Source organism: Calidris pugnax, unplaced genomic scaffold (genome assembly GCF_001431845.1).
Source record: "Calidris pugnax isolate Ruff unplaced genomic scaffold, ASM143184v1 scaffold140, whole genome shotgun sequence".
Taxonomy (NCBI): domain Eukaryota; kingdom Metazoa; phylum Chordata; class Aves; order Charadriiformes; family Scolopacidae; genus Calidris; species Calidris pugnax.
Genome location: NW_015090896.1, coordinates 572794 through 588795, shown reverse-complemented (window position 1 = coordinate 588795; position 16002 = coordinate 572794). Strand labels below are relative to the sequence as shown.

At 48.0% G+C, this 16002-nt stretch overlaps 1 protein-coding gene across 1 annotated transcript in view; it reads right to left on the bottom strand.

The window, feature by feature from the left end:
• Nucleotides 1–8236: 8236 nt before the first annotated feature.
• The window catches only part of MTMR9 (myotubularin related protein 9), a 28781-nt gene continuing 21015 nt past the window's right edge, over nt 8237–16002 (bottom strand). Inside the window, exons 8-10 of the mRNA XM_014948395.1 lie at nt 15249–15469; nt 12691–12842; nt 8237–12004 (exon numbers count right to left, since the gene is read on the bottom strand). Of these exons, the coding sequence (XP_014803881.1) occupies nt 11841–12004; nt 12691–12842; nt 15249–15469 (537 nt within the window). The 3' untranslated portion in view covers nt 8237–11840. The remainder of the gene's footprint in view (nt 12005–12690; nt 12843–15248; nt 15470–16002) is intronic.

Here is a 16002-nt window from a genome sequence, read left to right as displayed (position 1 = left end):
CTGAAATATTTAAATCCTTTTTGTTAAAGGTACCTAAAGGAAATACTCTGGCAAGTTGAACTAAATAGAGAAAAGCATCATTAAAAAAAAAATGCATGTGTGTTCTCTGTTTTTTAGGTCTTAATTTACAGCCAGGAACAAAGACCAATACTGAAGTACAAGAAACAATTTGCTGGGAAAGGAAACCTTTCACGAGAGCTCTGCTAAGCAAAATAAAACCCTCCACTGCACACACACACACACAGAGATCTCCCCAGCCTGGAGATCAGAGCCAACCGCCTGCCACAACCATTAATCACATCACTTAATGCCTGGCCGGGCAGGACACGGGGCACAGCGTCAGGGCAGGGACAAGAGACCCCCATAATCAGAGCAAAAGGAAAAAAAAACCAAACCAACACAACCAAAAACCATTCCGGTTTCACTGTCCAGTCATGTCATAGGGAAGGATGGTTTGTCATCATGTTTGCCAAAAAAAATCCCTGGCATTTGCTGGAGGTAACGAGATTCAAGTCTGTTTGGGGTTGGGACAGAGCCCTGACATTTAAAAAATGTTAAGAAAACAAAAGATGAAGTGAAAAATAAAATTGGGTTTTGAGCTTTTCAACGTTAGGAGAGCAAACAAAACAAGGCTGGCCACTATTTCCAAGGCTTTCGGCCACTAACAAATAGTCATTTTTTAAAAAGCTCAGCCCCCAAAGCCTGGACATCTTGGAAAAATCACAGTAGAACAGAAGCTGGGGTGGGGGGAAGCTGTAGAAGCTGAGTGGTCACAGCTCCTGGCTCCCCGGTGCCTAATTGAGTTTGAAAGAACTGTTAAACACCATTCACAAACCCAGCTGTCTCTCTTTAAGAGAGGAAAAACTACAGTAGGAAGATAAACACAAAAGAACTCTCTCTTGTTGGACTGCAGAACCTCGAAATAAATGCATCTCGAGCCCCTGGGGAAGCCAAGGGATGGGAGTATCAGCAGCATCGCTCCATCTGCCAGAGGCTGTGCAGCGTCTGCAGCAAATGGAGTCAACTGAAGGGTTGTCTGAGCCCTCTGAGATGTCCCAAAGGCCACCAGCAGCCAGCCAGGGCAGAGAACGTTGAAGGGTTGTCTGAGCCCTCTGAGATGTCCCAAAGGCCACCAGCAGCCAGCCAGGGCACAGAACGTGAAGGAGAGGCTGAGGGAGCTGGGGTTATTCAGCCTGGAGAAGAGGAGGCTGAGGGGAGACCTTATTGCTCTCTCCAACTCCCTGAAAGGAGGGTGTAGAGAGGTGGGGGTCGGTCTCTTTTCTCAAGTCACAGGCGACAGGACAAGAGGAAATGGCCTCAAGTTACACCAGGGGAGGTTCAGGCTGGATATTAGGAAAAATTTTTTCACTGAAAGGGTTCTCAGGCATTGGAATGGGCTGGGGTTGACAGTTGGACAAGATGATCTTTAAGGTCCCTTCCAACCTAGAAGATTCTGTGATTCTGTGAACCACACACCCCACCAAACACCACCTCCTTTTGTTCCAACTGATAATTTCCTCAGGTGCACCTCAATGCTTGTGCGAGGCAGAGCAAGTTGTGGTTCCTTACCTTCTCCATGCCAATGTATCTTAGACCTCCATGATACCATCACCTCAGCAGTCACTTTTCCAGGCTGAGTCGTCTGCCACCGAGTTAAAATAAAGGAAGAGCAGAGCCTCTAGTGACTCAAAGTGTCCCCAGTCACAGTGAGCGTGACACAAAAGACCACGGAGATGGTCATGGGCTGGAGCCCCTCTGCTGTGAGGACGGGCTGAGAGAGTTGGGGGAGTTCAGCCTGGAGAAGAGAAGGCTCCAAGGAGACCTTGGAGTCCCTTCCCTTTTCAACCCAAACTGTTCTGAGTCTATGACCCCACGGCTGTGCTCAGGAAGGGCACCAGGGATCCAGCCTTGCAGTGAGGACAAGCAGATCTCACCTGCCACTCCACAGAGGTAAAAAAGAAATGACCCTGTTGTCTCCAGGGCCCCTGATATCATAGAATCATAGAATGGTTTGGGTTGGAAGGGACCTCAAAGGTCATCGAGTTCCAACCCCCCTACCATGGGCAGGGACACCTCCCACTAGAGCAGGTTGCTCAAGGCCCCATCCAGCCTGGCCTTGAACACTTCCAGGGATGGGACAGCCACAACTTCCCTGGGCAACCTGTTATATATATTCATGTGTTGAGCAAAAAGACTTTTTCTGCTTGGGAAGGATGATGCTCAAAGCACCTGAAGTTGCCCACTGGTGGTTTTACTCCATCTCCTAAGCCTGACTCGACGTAAAGTTCTCTTCTAGACCAGTATCACACCAGGATGGCAGATCATAGAATCATAGAATTGCCCAGGCCGGAAGGGACCTCCAAAGGCCATCTAGTCCGACCCCCCCGCAGTCAGCAGGGACACCCCCAACTAGACCAGGTTGCCCAGGGCCTCATCGAGCCTCACCTTGAATATCTCCAGGGAAGGGGCCTCAACCACCTCCCTGGGCAACCTGTTCCAGTGCTCCACCACCCTCACAGTGAAGAACCCTCTCCTCATCTCCAGTCTAAGATCCCCCAGGCTGACAAAGAAGTGGGAGTGATTTAATAACCCTGTTACCTCCTCCAGCACTGAGGCGACCATCTGGAGCGTTAAGTTGGCACCAACACAAGCTGGATGGAGTTCACAGTGAGCTGGCCCTGAAACCACCCCGTCCTCCAGGTTCAGCTGCGATCCAAGGCCTCCCTGATATGGCACAGCTGGACAACCCTGCCTGTGGGAGCCAAGGAGATTGCCAGACTGTGAGAAAGAGCACAGAGCCCTGCGAGATAAGAAAGGTAAAACCGAGGACAGAGGTGGGGTTCTCAAGATGCCATAGGGAGCAGCTCAAAGGTACAAGAGGACAAACCTCAACCTCTTCTGCACAGAAGGCAGAAGAACCTGAAGGGGAGAAAACCCAGCCTCTAGTGGATGGTGGCATCTCAGGAGCCTGGATGTTTCATTCCAGCAAGCAGCTGAGACCAACCCTCCCACCCAATGAGCGCCTGCCGGGGCAGAAAAGACACTTGGGGTGTCTTTGTCAGTGGTCAACACAGCCTTGTACCTCACTAGTCCTCACTTGGGTGTATCCTGCTCACAGAACATCTGGGCATGACCAAAAGTGCCCCAAAAAGTGCTCCACAGAGAGAGGGAAGGTTCCAAACCACTGAGACATTTGGATGCTTTACATTTTTTACTGTATCAGGACTTTAAGGTTTTGGGAGTTTTTTTTTTTTCCTTTCTAAAAACATCCATGTCTGAGAGACTGCAAACCAGAAAAGCCAGTCTGAAGTTCAGAAACCAGCTGATGGAGGAATATGGGGAATGCAAAGTGAAAGAGCCAAGGGGGAGAAAGCAGGACGTGTCCCAGCAAGCTGCTCCACCTCTCCAGGCCACGGAGATGGGGACGGGAAAGTCAGGTCTGGGCCAAGTGTTGAGGCAACATTCCCATCAGAAAGAAATCCTGGGAGCTGAAGGAAGGGAGAGAGGACAACAAGAGGTTGGTTTTAATTCAGGAAGGGGGACAGCTTGACCTTCATAGCACAGCGCCCTTTCTTCCTCCCTCACAGCTGAGTTACAGATTTAAGGATGCTCCTAATTTGGAGAGTGGTATCTGCAGCCAGCCCCTCAGAGAACTGATTCTTCAGCAGTTAATCCAAATTCTTTCCTTCCCCCCCTCAAAGGGTTCCAAAACAGCAACATTTTTAACGTGGTGCCGCTCAGGTGCAATGCAAGCCCAAGCAATGGTGGCACAGAGAGCGTTCCTTTCTTCTAGAAGAAGCAGATTATTAAAAGACAATAAGCTGGCAAACTCCGGAGTACCTTTTGCACAGTGTGTGGTGGGGCACTTCTGAGCTGGGACTTGTGTGGAGCACCTCCAAAAGGACCAGGGTGGGGGACCACGGAATGACTTCTGCTGTTGGAGTCTCCAGTAGCAGATCAAGCTGCTCCACCTCTCCAGGCCACGGAGATGGGGAAGGGAAAGTCAGGTCTGGGCCAAGTGTTGAGGCAACATTCCCATCAGAAAGAAATCCTGGGAGCTGAAGGAAGGGAGAGAGGACAACAAGAGGTTGGTTTTAATTCAGGAAGGGGGACAGCTTGACCTTCATAGCACAGTGCTCTTTCTTCCTCACTCACAGCTGAGTTACAGATTTAAGGATGCTCCTAATTTGGAGAGTGGTATCTGCAGCCAGCCCCTCAGAGAACTGATTCTTCAGCAGTTAATCCAAATTCTTTCCTTCCCCCCCTCAAAGGGTTCCAAAACAGCAACATTTTTAACGTGGTGCCGCTCAGGTGCAATGCAAGCCCAAGCAATGGTGGCACAGAGAGCGTTCCTTTCTTCTAGAAGAAGCAGATTATTAACAGACAATAAGCTGGCAAACTCCGGAGAACCTTTTGCACAGTGTGTGGTGGGGCACTTCTGAGCTGGGACTTGTGTGGAGCACCTCCAAAAGGACCAGAATGGGGGACCACGGAATGACTTCTGCTGTTGGAGTCTCCAGTAGCAGATGAGAACCATCCATCCCCTTGGAAGCAGCACGGTGCCACGGAGCTGATGGCTCCAGGAGTGTTCTTGTCACTCTCCTCACTCTGCTTCATGCAGCTGCTGCCACCTTCTCCTTTTCCATGGAGCATCTAGAACTGCTCCTCTTGTTCAAAGCCTTCTGGAACAGCCTCTCCCAGAGCCTTGGGCTCAACCTCCCTCCTACTCACAAGGTTTTTGTGGTCTTCAGCCCTGCTCCCCCTCAGCCCATTTGCTGAACACTCAGCACTGGTGAGGTCCCACCTGGAGTGCTGGGTCCAGTTTTGGGCCCCTCACAACAGGAACATTGATGGTTTTTGTGGTCTTCAGCCCTGCTCCCCCTCAGCCCATTTGCTGAACACTCAGCACTGGTGAGGTCCCCCCCTCAGCCCATTTGCTGAACACTCAGCATTGGTGAGGTTCCACCTGGAGTGCTGGGTCCAGTTTTGGGTCCCTCATAACAGGAACATTGATGTGCTGGAGCATGTCCAGAGAAGAGCAATGGAGCTGTTGAGGGGTCTGGAGCACAAGTCTTGTGAGGAGCAGCTGAGGGAGCTGGGGGTGTTCAGCCTGGAGAAAAGGAGGCTGAGGGGAGACCTTCTCACTCCCTGCAACTCCCTGAAAAGAGGATGTTGTGAGGGGGGATCAGTCTTTTCTCCAAGTCACAGGTGATGGGGCAAGAGGAAACAGCCTCAAGTTGTGCCCAGGGAGGTTTAGGATGGATATCAGGAAAAATTTCTTCACCAAAAGGGTTATCAAGCCTTGGAACAGGCTGCCCAAAGAAGTCATGGAGTCACCATCCCTGGGGGTATTTAAAAGCCAGGCAGACGTGGTGCTGAGGGACATGGTTTAGAGATGGCTTTGTCGATGATCTGAAAGATCCCTTCCAACCTGGACAATTCAATGATTCCATGAATTTTCTCACCTTCCTGGCAGCCCTCTGCGCTTGGAAGGCTGAGCAGAAGGAGCTATTCCCAAGCTCTTGGGACACCTGGAGATACAACAAACCTCTTGCCATGGAGATGCGCTCTCCCTCTGATTTCTGCTCTGCACAGGTACAAGGCTGATGCCCACAGAGTGTGGTATTTGTGTAGACCAGCTATTTTCAAGTCCTGTTGACAGTCAAGCTCTATAATGTTTGTAGAGGGCCAGGATTGAGGTGCACCCTCTCTTCTCTTCTACTTCCACCTGTGGGCTTCATGATATACTTGATACCTCAGATCCAGGTTAGTGCCTAGAGCTTTGATCAAAGCTGTCCAAACCCAAGCACTCTCTGTCCCAAACACACAAGAGGCACAGGAGAACAGGGAATTTTGCCTGGAATCACTCAGAAAGTGCACTTCTTCATCCACAACTGATGCAGATGAAGTAAACCACTTGAGATGACGCCAGCAATCTCTGGCAGTGGCAGGACCAGGACTTCAGTCTCCCAAAGCCTGGGCCAAGGCCTGAAAAAATAATAATGAAGAAAAAGAATCAATCATCCTTTCAGTCTGCATGAAGATCCAGCTGCAGTGACAGAGCCTGAGATGACAGCTCATCCAAGCCACGTGGGGGTTTCACCTTAGAAATCCTCCCTGTGAGTTAATTACTGAAAGCATCACTGCAGGGTTGAGCACCACGGGTGCTGACTCAGGCTGCTGGGCTTTTCCCTTTTGGCTGGGCTACTTTTCCTTACGGGTTTTCCCAATCCCGTGTGCCACGTGGAATCACAAACAGCTGGACCAGCAGAAGGGAGGAGGAGAAAAAAAAAAAAAAAAAAAAAGACTAGAGAAGAGCAGCATTTTAATTCAGCCCTCCCCGTTGTGCAATGGCAGCTTTGCCAACCGCTGGCCACGCAGCCAGGATTCTTCATGGATTTGATGTTGCACAAGTGCCCCTTAAGGATCTGTGGAAGAAAAAGCTTTTTCCCAGTAAGGCATGGCTTTTTCTTCCCTTTTTTTTTTTTTTCCTTCCCCAAACCTAAGGAACTGTAGAAACCAGAGGTCTGTACTCACCCCTGTAGTTCAATTTTCTCTTTTCCCCCTGAAACAGCTGATTAAATAAGAAATGGAGAGAATCCTCTTCCCGCTGGCGGTGCCATCATCAAGTCTTCAGGGAAAAGAGGTTCGGGTCAAGTGCAGGTCTCAGTCTAGTGCACCAGCACTATGCTGTTCTTACACCACATCTAATCCACTGGTTAACACTGGTTTCCAGACTCCACAACCAAGTAGGAGATGACCACGGCAGCTGAGATGCTCCAAGCACCACAAAAATACAACAGCAGGTGATGAGACGAAGCACAGCGCACACGTGGCAAGAAGTTCTCTGCTCCAAAAAACTACCTAACTCTGAAACAACCCTGATTCCTACCAGAAAGGTTTTAACAAAAAAAGTTTGTATTTCATACCATCAAGGTGTTACAAGAAAAAGCTTGAGGAACCCAGCTCTGGAGTCCTCAAGCCAGGAAGGACATGGAGCTGTTGGAGCGGGGCCAGAGGAGGCCCCGGAGATGCTGGGAGGGCTGGAGCCCCTCTGCTGGGAGGGGGGGCTGAGAGAGTTGGGGGGGTCAGCCTGGAGAAGAGAAGGCTCCAGGGAGACCTTAGAGCCCCTTCCAGTCCCTCAAGGGGCTCCAGGAAAGCTGGGGAGGGACTCTGGATCAGGGAGGGGAGCCCTAGGATGAGAGGAAATGGTTTTAAACCGGAAGAGATCTCATCTAAATCCCTTCTTAGGAAGAAATTCTTCCCTGTGAGGGTGGTGGGACCCTGGCCCCAGTTGCCCAGAGAAGCTGTGGCTGCCCCATCCCTGGAGGGGTTCAAGGCCAGGCTGGATGGAGCTTTGAGCAACCTGGTCTGGTGGGAGGTGTCCCTGCCCAGGACAGGGAGTTGGAACTGGATAATCTTTAAGGTCCCTTCTAACCCAAACCATCCTATGATTCTATGAAGTACCCACCTCCCTTAAAAAACAATAGATAACCATGACCCCAACCCTACTGATGAACTTCTTGCAAGGTTTTGAACCACTCTCCTTTTGAAAACCCACCTACTTTTCAATACAAGCATAAAATCTTAGCCAACTGAACTGTTTGAACTGAAGAAGTTCAGAAGAACTGAGCTCTACCCCATCAGGGTAGAGCTGGTGTCAAAAGGCCAAAACCACAGGAGCAGAGCTCTGCAAACCACGAGCAGACTCGGGGGATCAACCTTCTCCTTCCCACCACAGCCCAAACCCCTCTTCTCCCACCACAGCCCCTGTCCAACTGTAGGAGAAAACACAAGGAGCTGAAAAGAACCAAAGTTTCAGGCAAGAACTTACACCCAAGTCACACAAGTTGTTATTGTTATAACAATAAAGAAGGTTCAGCACTGAAATTAAAGAACTTTTTAGAGTCTTCCAAGGTTTTAATTTGACCAGACATTTCTATTATGTTCTCCACGTATCTACAGCAAAGTTTACAGCCACTTTGTATCTGTTTTGCTCCCCCCAAAATGGCTAAGCAATTTGAGCCACCATGGTTTTTCTCAGGTTTGGTACTTTTTCTTTTTTTCATGTTTTTTTGTTTTGTTTTTTTTGTTTTATTTGCAATATATTCACCACCACAGCGGCCGGGATCCTGTCCACGTACAGCATACATCTAACAAGAGCACACGACTCCCAGCTCTGCTGCTTATTTCATGGTTTTTGATACATCTAACAAGAGCACACGACTCCCAGCCCTGCTGCTTATTTCATGTTTTTGTTTATTTAAAAAAAAAAAAATAATAAAATAATAATCAAGACTGATGCAGCAGCCAAATCCAATTAGCAATTCCGGATGTTTTAGGACAGAAGTGCACTCACCACGGGGAATTTGTACTATTTAAGGGGTAGGTAGCGCACGTCACGCGGTGCTGTTCAGTGTCACAGTTACAGGAAAAAAAACACAAAAAAGGGAGTACAGTCATTGTCCCTTTCTCCAGGAACCTGTACACGACAGCACTTCCCCAGGCTTTAGCAAAGCACACGTTAGGCTGGATACAGTGCAATTAAAGTTATATCATATGCAACATGGACAATAGTGCACTTAAACCAGTCGCCACATTCATCAACGTTAAATCAATACAATCAAAAATATGGAAGGTACACATTTCCCTTATGAAAACTGTGCAAGTTAGTTCCTTTTTCCCTTTCATTTATGGTTTTTTTTTGGTAAACGGCAGAGTGTCCACATTGATTGATCCCAGAGTTTGGGAAAGGGAGGGTCCCCTCAGTGTCCAGCTTATTTATTATTAACACAAATATTGATGTGCAAAAAAGAGCAGAAGTGGGTAAGAGAGGGTAAGGCAGCGTTGGGATGAAGGGCCAGAGCTGGGTGCTGCTGTGGTGGTTACAGCTTGGGACAACACAGGACACCTACAAACAGGGTCTCAGCAGCTTCACGGGGCAGAATCCAGCAGATAATCCCCCTCTCAGAGGGAGCAAGCCCATCATCAGCATGAAATATGTGAATAAATACAGTGGACATGCAGGTAAGGAAAGAACCGGAGCGCCCCGCTGCGTGTTAGACCAGTGACCACCAGACTGGAGGCTGGGAAGCACTGGGAATGAGAAGGTTAAGAGAGAATTTGCAACTAGCCTGCCATAAGAACTATCTTCTCGCAGGAGGAACCTTCAAGGTCTACACAATATCATCTCAACCCCACCACATGCAAGACCTTGAAGGACTGCTCCTGGTGACATCTCATGAAGGTGGATTTACAGGTTCAACCTGAGGTTCCAACTGTCTGGGGTGAGCACGGGGTGAGGCAGGGCAGAGGAACAGGGGGAAGGAACTGCTCAGAAGGACCTCGCCATCATCCCACCAAGGCTGTGACCCACGCTGCCACCAAGGCAAGAGCACAGCGAGGATGAAGCACTAACACTGAATGATCTGCCTTTTGTTTGCTGTCACAGCTGGTTGCCCAATTTCCTCCAAAGCAGGCAGTTTGCACCAGAGACTAGAGCAGCCAGGCAATTAGATCAAAAAAAAACCAAACCAAACCAACCACCCCTCTTTGCTTCTCTATTATTTAGCTCAATATATAATTACTACCTTAGGAAATTACATAACCTTTAAGGGTGTTTTATGTATAGTCTATTACAGGGAAGATAGCACCCTCTGAATCCTTCCCATCTGGCCGGGGAGAACGTATTTCAGATGTGGAGGAACAGCAGAAATTGTGAATCGGGGAGGGAAACAACATCCAGGCAGGTGCAGATCCCACGGGGGTAATTTTTAAAAAGGGGAGAAGTAATTTTAAGGGCTTTTACTTGCCATATGGCCAGAAGGCAGCTCCAGAAGCCAGCATTTGGAAGTGGGAAGAAAGGATGGACAATTTGTGCCACCCCTCCTGTTACACAGCAGAGCTCACCAGCCACCCTGAGCAGCGTTCCCTAAATCCTATCTGACAAGACCATCGCTCTCCAAACCTTATAAGAAATTATTATTACAAGTAGGGGGGAATTTATTCCTCTGCCTTACGTGAACAATGGTTGAAAAGGGATCTTTTTATTCTATTTTTAAGCCAGATGACTTCAGGACTAAGTTTTGGTTAGTCGAGAAGAAAATAATAATTAAGGAAATAAGGACCGAAGCAAAAGGCATTAAGGTAGCACTTAGTCACTAGCACATAATTTGATATAGTTTCCTTGATTATAGAACTTTTCTTAGAGTATTTAGCGATTACATGATTTTTACAGATTACTCTCCAGGTAATTTTATGCCAACTAAAAGACCCTACATTTTCACATCTATCTATCTTGACGTCAAGTGGCTTTTAAATAAAAGGCAGCTTCATTCCAAAACCAGCGTAAAGCGTGACGGAAGCTCAACAGTTTCCAAAGGGATCAACACTGACCCAAAAGCAGCTCCGGTCATTTTGGTAGGAACAGGCTAAAAAGCGAGCACCTGGGAAGATAAATCCCAGCCACGTGAGCTGTTGGTTAATTCAAGTCTTCTCAGTCACTCGCAGCTACCGACGGAATCCAGCTGAAGAAATGTCTAGGTGAGGTAATATTTCAGACCCTCTCTTATCTGTCTTTTTAGGGGGGAGGGGGGGAAAAAAGGCTCTAGCAAAAAACTCTGATTTTATAAAAGCAGATCGCAGTCACGGAAACACAAAGATCAGCTACAAAATACAAAAGAAAAAAAAGCTTATCCCTAAAGTCTTAAGCAGTTTTAGCAGCTACAAATGACCTATACAATTAGCATTTCTGTGGTGTGATGGCCTCTCAGTCTGCAGCAGCCACCTGATATGTTAGATCACCTGAACTTTCAGCTCCTTCTGATGTTTCACAAAGCACGGAGTAAGAGCACGAGAGGAAAAAGCACCCCAGGTGGGGCAAAAGTGTTTTTTTTGGGCTCGTGCACTTAAAGTGCACAAAACCAGCCAGTGCAGCCCCAAATTTCAAGAGAGCAGCTCAGCTGTAGTTAAAAACACAGCTCTGAGCCGCTGTTTCGCAAGCGAACACCTCTGCCAACTACTAAACCTTTTTGTTTTCCAGGTAGAATCAAGAAGTTTGCTATTCCTTAGGAGATATTTGTCCAGGAGGGACGATTCCACCCAAAGGCCATGGCTTTAAACATTAGCAGCAGAATCCCTACCTCTGTTCTCTATTGCACTGAAATGTCTTGCTCCGGGTTTGGTGTTCAACTCGCTGCTCCCAAGCCAGTGCTTAACACAAAAAAAAATAATAAAAAAAATCAAGTGTTAGGTGTGAAAGCTACTTAGAGTATCATATAGACTGGTAGAACCTGTAGTTACATTATACCATTTTCTAGGTTTTTTTTTCTAGGAAACTAAAAGAACTAAGCTGCCTTAACTTAACTCTTGGAGAGGAAAAGTGCTTTCAGACAAAATGCCTTTACCTAACTGGACATAATTCCATCTTTTAATCCTGTTGAGTGTTTAAGAGAGTGCAACGAAAACCAGAAAAAGAGTCCAAAATAAATTTGAACCATCCCATCTCTTGGTCCGTTCCTGGTCATCCATGGGGTTGGGTGGAGGTAAGAGATTCCAGCTTCTGCTCACACCATAACACGATTTGGAGACAAGAGAAGCTGCCAAGAGAGGACGCCATGCCCGGTCGTGTGTGTGTGTCTTCTGTAAACAAAAACAGAAAGCCCTCCCCAAAAAATGCAGGGAGGTACCTAGTGTGGAGTGAAGGTTTCAGCAGCGGGAGGACCGAGGGTCTGCAGGACCCAAAGGGCTCTGGCAACACATGCATTTTCCACGTTCGGTCTTTTTAACGCAAAAAAAAATGGGACTGGAAAGGCAAGAACCTGAGGCAAAGCCCTGCCAGCTCACAGGTTCTCCTGCATCCTGTCATCTGTTTCCATCTCCGCCAGCTGCCTCCTCAAGGCATTAACCTTGGCCTGGAGTTCCTTGTTGTATTTTATAATGCTGATCATTTCTTCCTGGGCTTCGTCTAGGAACTTGGATGGTCTGTTCCACCGAAGAAAGACGCCTGGAAAGTCCAGAGACAGCACAAGTCAGAAAGGGTTTCTTGTTGCAAAGAGGAAACTTCATGCATATTCCATCAGCTCTCAAGTAACTGTGTACAGTTAATGCATTTTTTCCCTACCTCCTCTCCCTAAACAGCATTTAGAAATACTGACCCTCCTCTCCAAGTCCATCACGCTATTAAATAAGGTTAATAAAGAGAAAATGAGGGGGTTTCATTCCTTTTTTTTCCCCTCATTTACTGATCAGACCAATCCATACTCAGTCCCCACCCTGCTGTGACAGCCTGTTTGCTTCACTCATTAACTCTTCAGTGCCCACAGGATGGAGAAGCCTTGGTTGATATAGAAAAGCCTTGGGCCCGCAGAACATCTATAGATCAGGCTGCATCACTGCAGAAATACTGTGCCAAGAAGATAAATGGTACTAGGAAAGCTCAGTATAAAGATTAACATGTCACTGAACCTCAGAAGGACCGTAGTGTTACCCTCTGGGGATGGCACATGCCAAAAATATCTTGGAACAGATTTCAAAGGGAACCAGATCACCATCAGCGGAGACAGACGGAGCAGAGACAACAGCAGCAAACACTTCAGAAGCTTGATGGGTAGCCAAAAAAAAAAAAAAAAAAAAAAAATATATATAGCCTGTAATTAAAAAAAAAAGAAAGAAAATGTGAGCCTGGCTTACCTTCCCAGAGCTGCAGGCTCTGTGGGGCCACCGAGGGCCAGATGACCAGGCTGTTGGCCTCAAAAAGAGGATTCTGGAACTTGCAAAGCTCTTCAGACCTGTTCACCCAGGACCACAGGGACATCGTCTTTTGCGGCAGCTTCAGTTTAGACCTAACAAGCCCACAGGAACAAATTAGCTTTCACTTTTATACCGTAAAGACTCATTTTGTGTCACTTTTATACTGTAAAGACTAGAAGGCCACGAGCTTTCACTTGCGCTACCAGCCCAGACAATTCAGGCTAATCCCTTCAATAACTTCTCACCAACGTGGCTCAGGGTGTAAACCTCAAGAAATTGGCTCAACCCGGCTGATTACCATTTCAAAGACAAGCTGGGGAATTAATATTTATAAGCTGGGAAGAACAGAAAGCCTTCTGTCCAGATGAGGAATCAGTCTCCTCCCCAAAACGCTTCGACTGTCAGGTTTTTAAAGGGGTTTAGCTCCTGGGTTGAGATGGAGGTGGGAGGTGTGGTGGGTCTGCAGGATGGAAGGATCCTAGTGAAATTCCCAGAGCACAATAAAAACAGTGTTACTGCTGGAATTGTGCAACGGGCACGTCTGATTAGGTCCCTCTGGTGGCAGGAAGCACAGAGAGAAAAGCCGTGCTGCTTTCCTGGGTGAGACCCACCTCCAGGTGTCACACAGAGGTCTCTTATTCCTTAAATTCTGGCAAACCTCATCCTGTTTGCACAAGCAAATCGAGCTGCCACCAGGGATTTACCATCCCCCTGAACACTTCAGACAGCACCAGCTTAACATCAGGCTTCAAACACTGCCTGGGTGACACGTTCAGATGTGACAGGCAGGTTATTACATGTAACATCCAATACTCTTTCAAATGTCATCTTACTGGTTTCAAGTCTAACTTGGTTTTGCAGATGACCAGTTCAGCAGCCCTGCAGAAGACAGAAGGGTCTCTTCTAAGCAAAGATTACTTTAAGGGCAGAAAAGTTTTTAGGATGCTTTAAATTGCCTTCTTTATCTGTAATATCACTTGGTTTTCCCTTCTACTCACTCGGTGGTCTTCAGTTCAGCAGGACACCACCAGATATGGTCTTACTGGAGTCAGGAGGCCTGAGGACAGCACTGCTGAGTTCAAAACAGGAATCCAAACCTCTCTGGCAGCTGCCATCTGCCGTGGGAGGCTCTGGTCCTCCCGGGTTCCACCCTGTGTGCCCTGCTCAGGGCATGTCTGGAGCTGCCACACCAGTATCCAGCCCAGACTGGGATTCAAAAGCTACATGCTGGTCTGGCTCGAGGACCTTAAACACCACAGCACAGGCCTCTTGTTACCTAGACTCCAGCAGAATGAAGTCCTGGCTGCTGTTGCACAGCATTTGCTGAGAGCCTCAGCCAATGCAGAGAGGCCAAGTCACCTCTCACCAAATCACAGGTTACAGCTGGAAGGATTTTTGGTCTGTTGAACTTCTATTAAGCTTCTCTACTACTGTGTGGTCAAGAAGATCTCAAACCTAATCACCACCCTCGTAACCAACAAGCAAAACTTTTGCCAAGGTGTAGCTGTGAGGCAGATCCTTCTGAAAGAACTTCAGCCTGGAGAAGAGAAGGCTCTGGGGAGACCTTATGGCAGCCTTTCAATACCTGAAGGGTGCCTATAGAAGAGCTGGGGAGGGACTCTTTGCCAGGAGGTGTAATGATAGGACAAGGGGAAACAGTTTTAAATTGGAAGAAAAAAGATTCAGATTAGATCTCAGGAAGAAATTTTTTACTATGAGGGTGGTGAGACACTGGAAGAGGTTGCCCAGGGAAGTTGTGGATGCCCCATCCCTGGAGGTGTTCAAGGCCAGGCTGGATGGGGCCTTGAGCAACCTGCTCTAGTGGGAGGTGTCCCTGCCCAGGGCAGGGGGGTTGGAACTCCATGATCTTTGAAGTCCCTTCCAACCCAAACCATTCTATGATTCTATGATTTTAACTTCCCTATTTTCCACTTCCCAGGACCACCAGGCTACCCTTCCAACCCCAACCATTCTATGATTCTAACTTCTTCCCTATTTTCCACTTCCTGGGACCACCAGGCTATGGAGCCATGTTCCTGTCTGACAGCTGAGGCAAGAATCAGACTTTCCACCTTCGGATTCTGACTGCCTTGACCTTCTCCTCCAGGCCTGCACAGGCAAGTTTGCTTCCTACAGCTATGACTCACGTCACTGTTGAACTCCAACTGTTTATTCTTTTATAGAAAGATCTCCTGCGTAAGAGACTATATAAACTGGTGATGGGTGGAGATTTTTCAAGGCCAGAAAAGACAGTCAAAGGTATTCACTTGGACTGGGAGAAGACTCATTCAACTCCATGACCAAGCCACAAATGTCTTTAGTCACAATGTCCCACTTGTAGGAGGGACAAACTCCTTCAACATTGCAGCAGACAACACGAGAGAAGCTCACCTGGAAGACCACACAAGCACCCTCACCCTTTTTCAAACCAAGAAGGGTTTTTTTGGGGCAAATACAGCCTGATATTTAAGGGGTTCCAAGCAAACATCCTCACCAACCTCTCGCTTTCGTTGTTTCCAAGGAAAGTCCCAAACTGCGAAGCGTAAGCATGTTCAAAGAGCATAATGAGGAACTGTTCGTTGAATTCAAAAGAGCAAGGGAACTGACGAAGGATTTGCCACACACAGTCCAAGAAGAGGAGAAACACGGGGGCCTCCCATTTCTGCTTGCTGTTCGAATAGGCCGACTGGGCGCAGCGCTGCTGGAAAGGGTGACCAGCCTAGGGGTGAGAACCAGAGAGAGCATCACGTCCAGAGCAACAGGCTGTGAGCACAACAGCAAAAAGCCTTCAGAGCTAGTTCTGTCCATGCAACGGTGCTATTACTGCTCTTTTCTACAACCGTAATTAAGTCAAGCATCCAGGAACAAGTTGCTAATGACCACGACCAACTTTGCTGACTTTTTCAGGCTACAAAAATAGCGTTGTATTTGATCAGAGAATTTTACTAAGAACAAATTGGTGTAGGTGCAGGAAGGACCGGGCTGAGGATGGATATTATGGTGGATGAGAAGCTCAACACGAGATGGCAACGTGGGCTGGCAGCCCAGAAAGCCCCCCACCCCCTGGGCTGCATCCCCAGCAGCGTGCCCAGCAGGGCCAGGGGGATTCTGCCCCTCTGCTCTGCTCTGGGGAGACCCCCCCCCAGTGCTGCCTCCAGCTCTGGGGCCACCAACAGCAGAAGGACATGGAGCTGTTGGAGCGGGGCCAGAGGAGGCCCCGGAGATGCTGGGAGGGCTGGAGCCCCTCTGCTG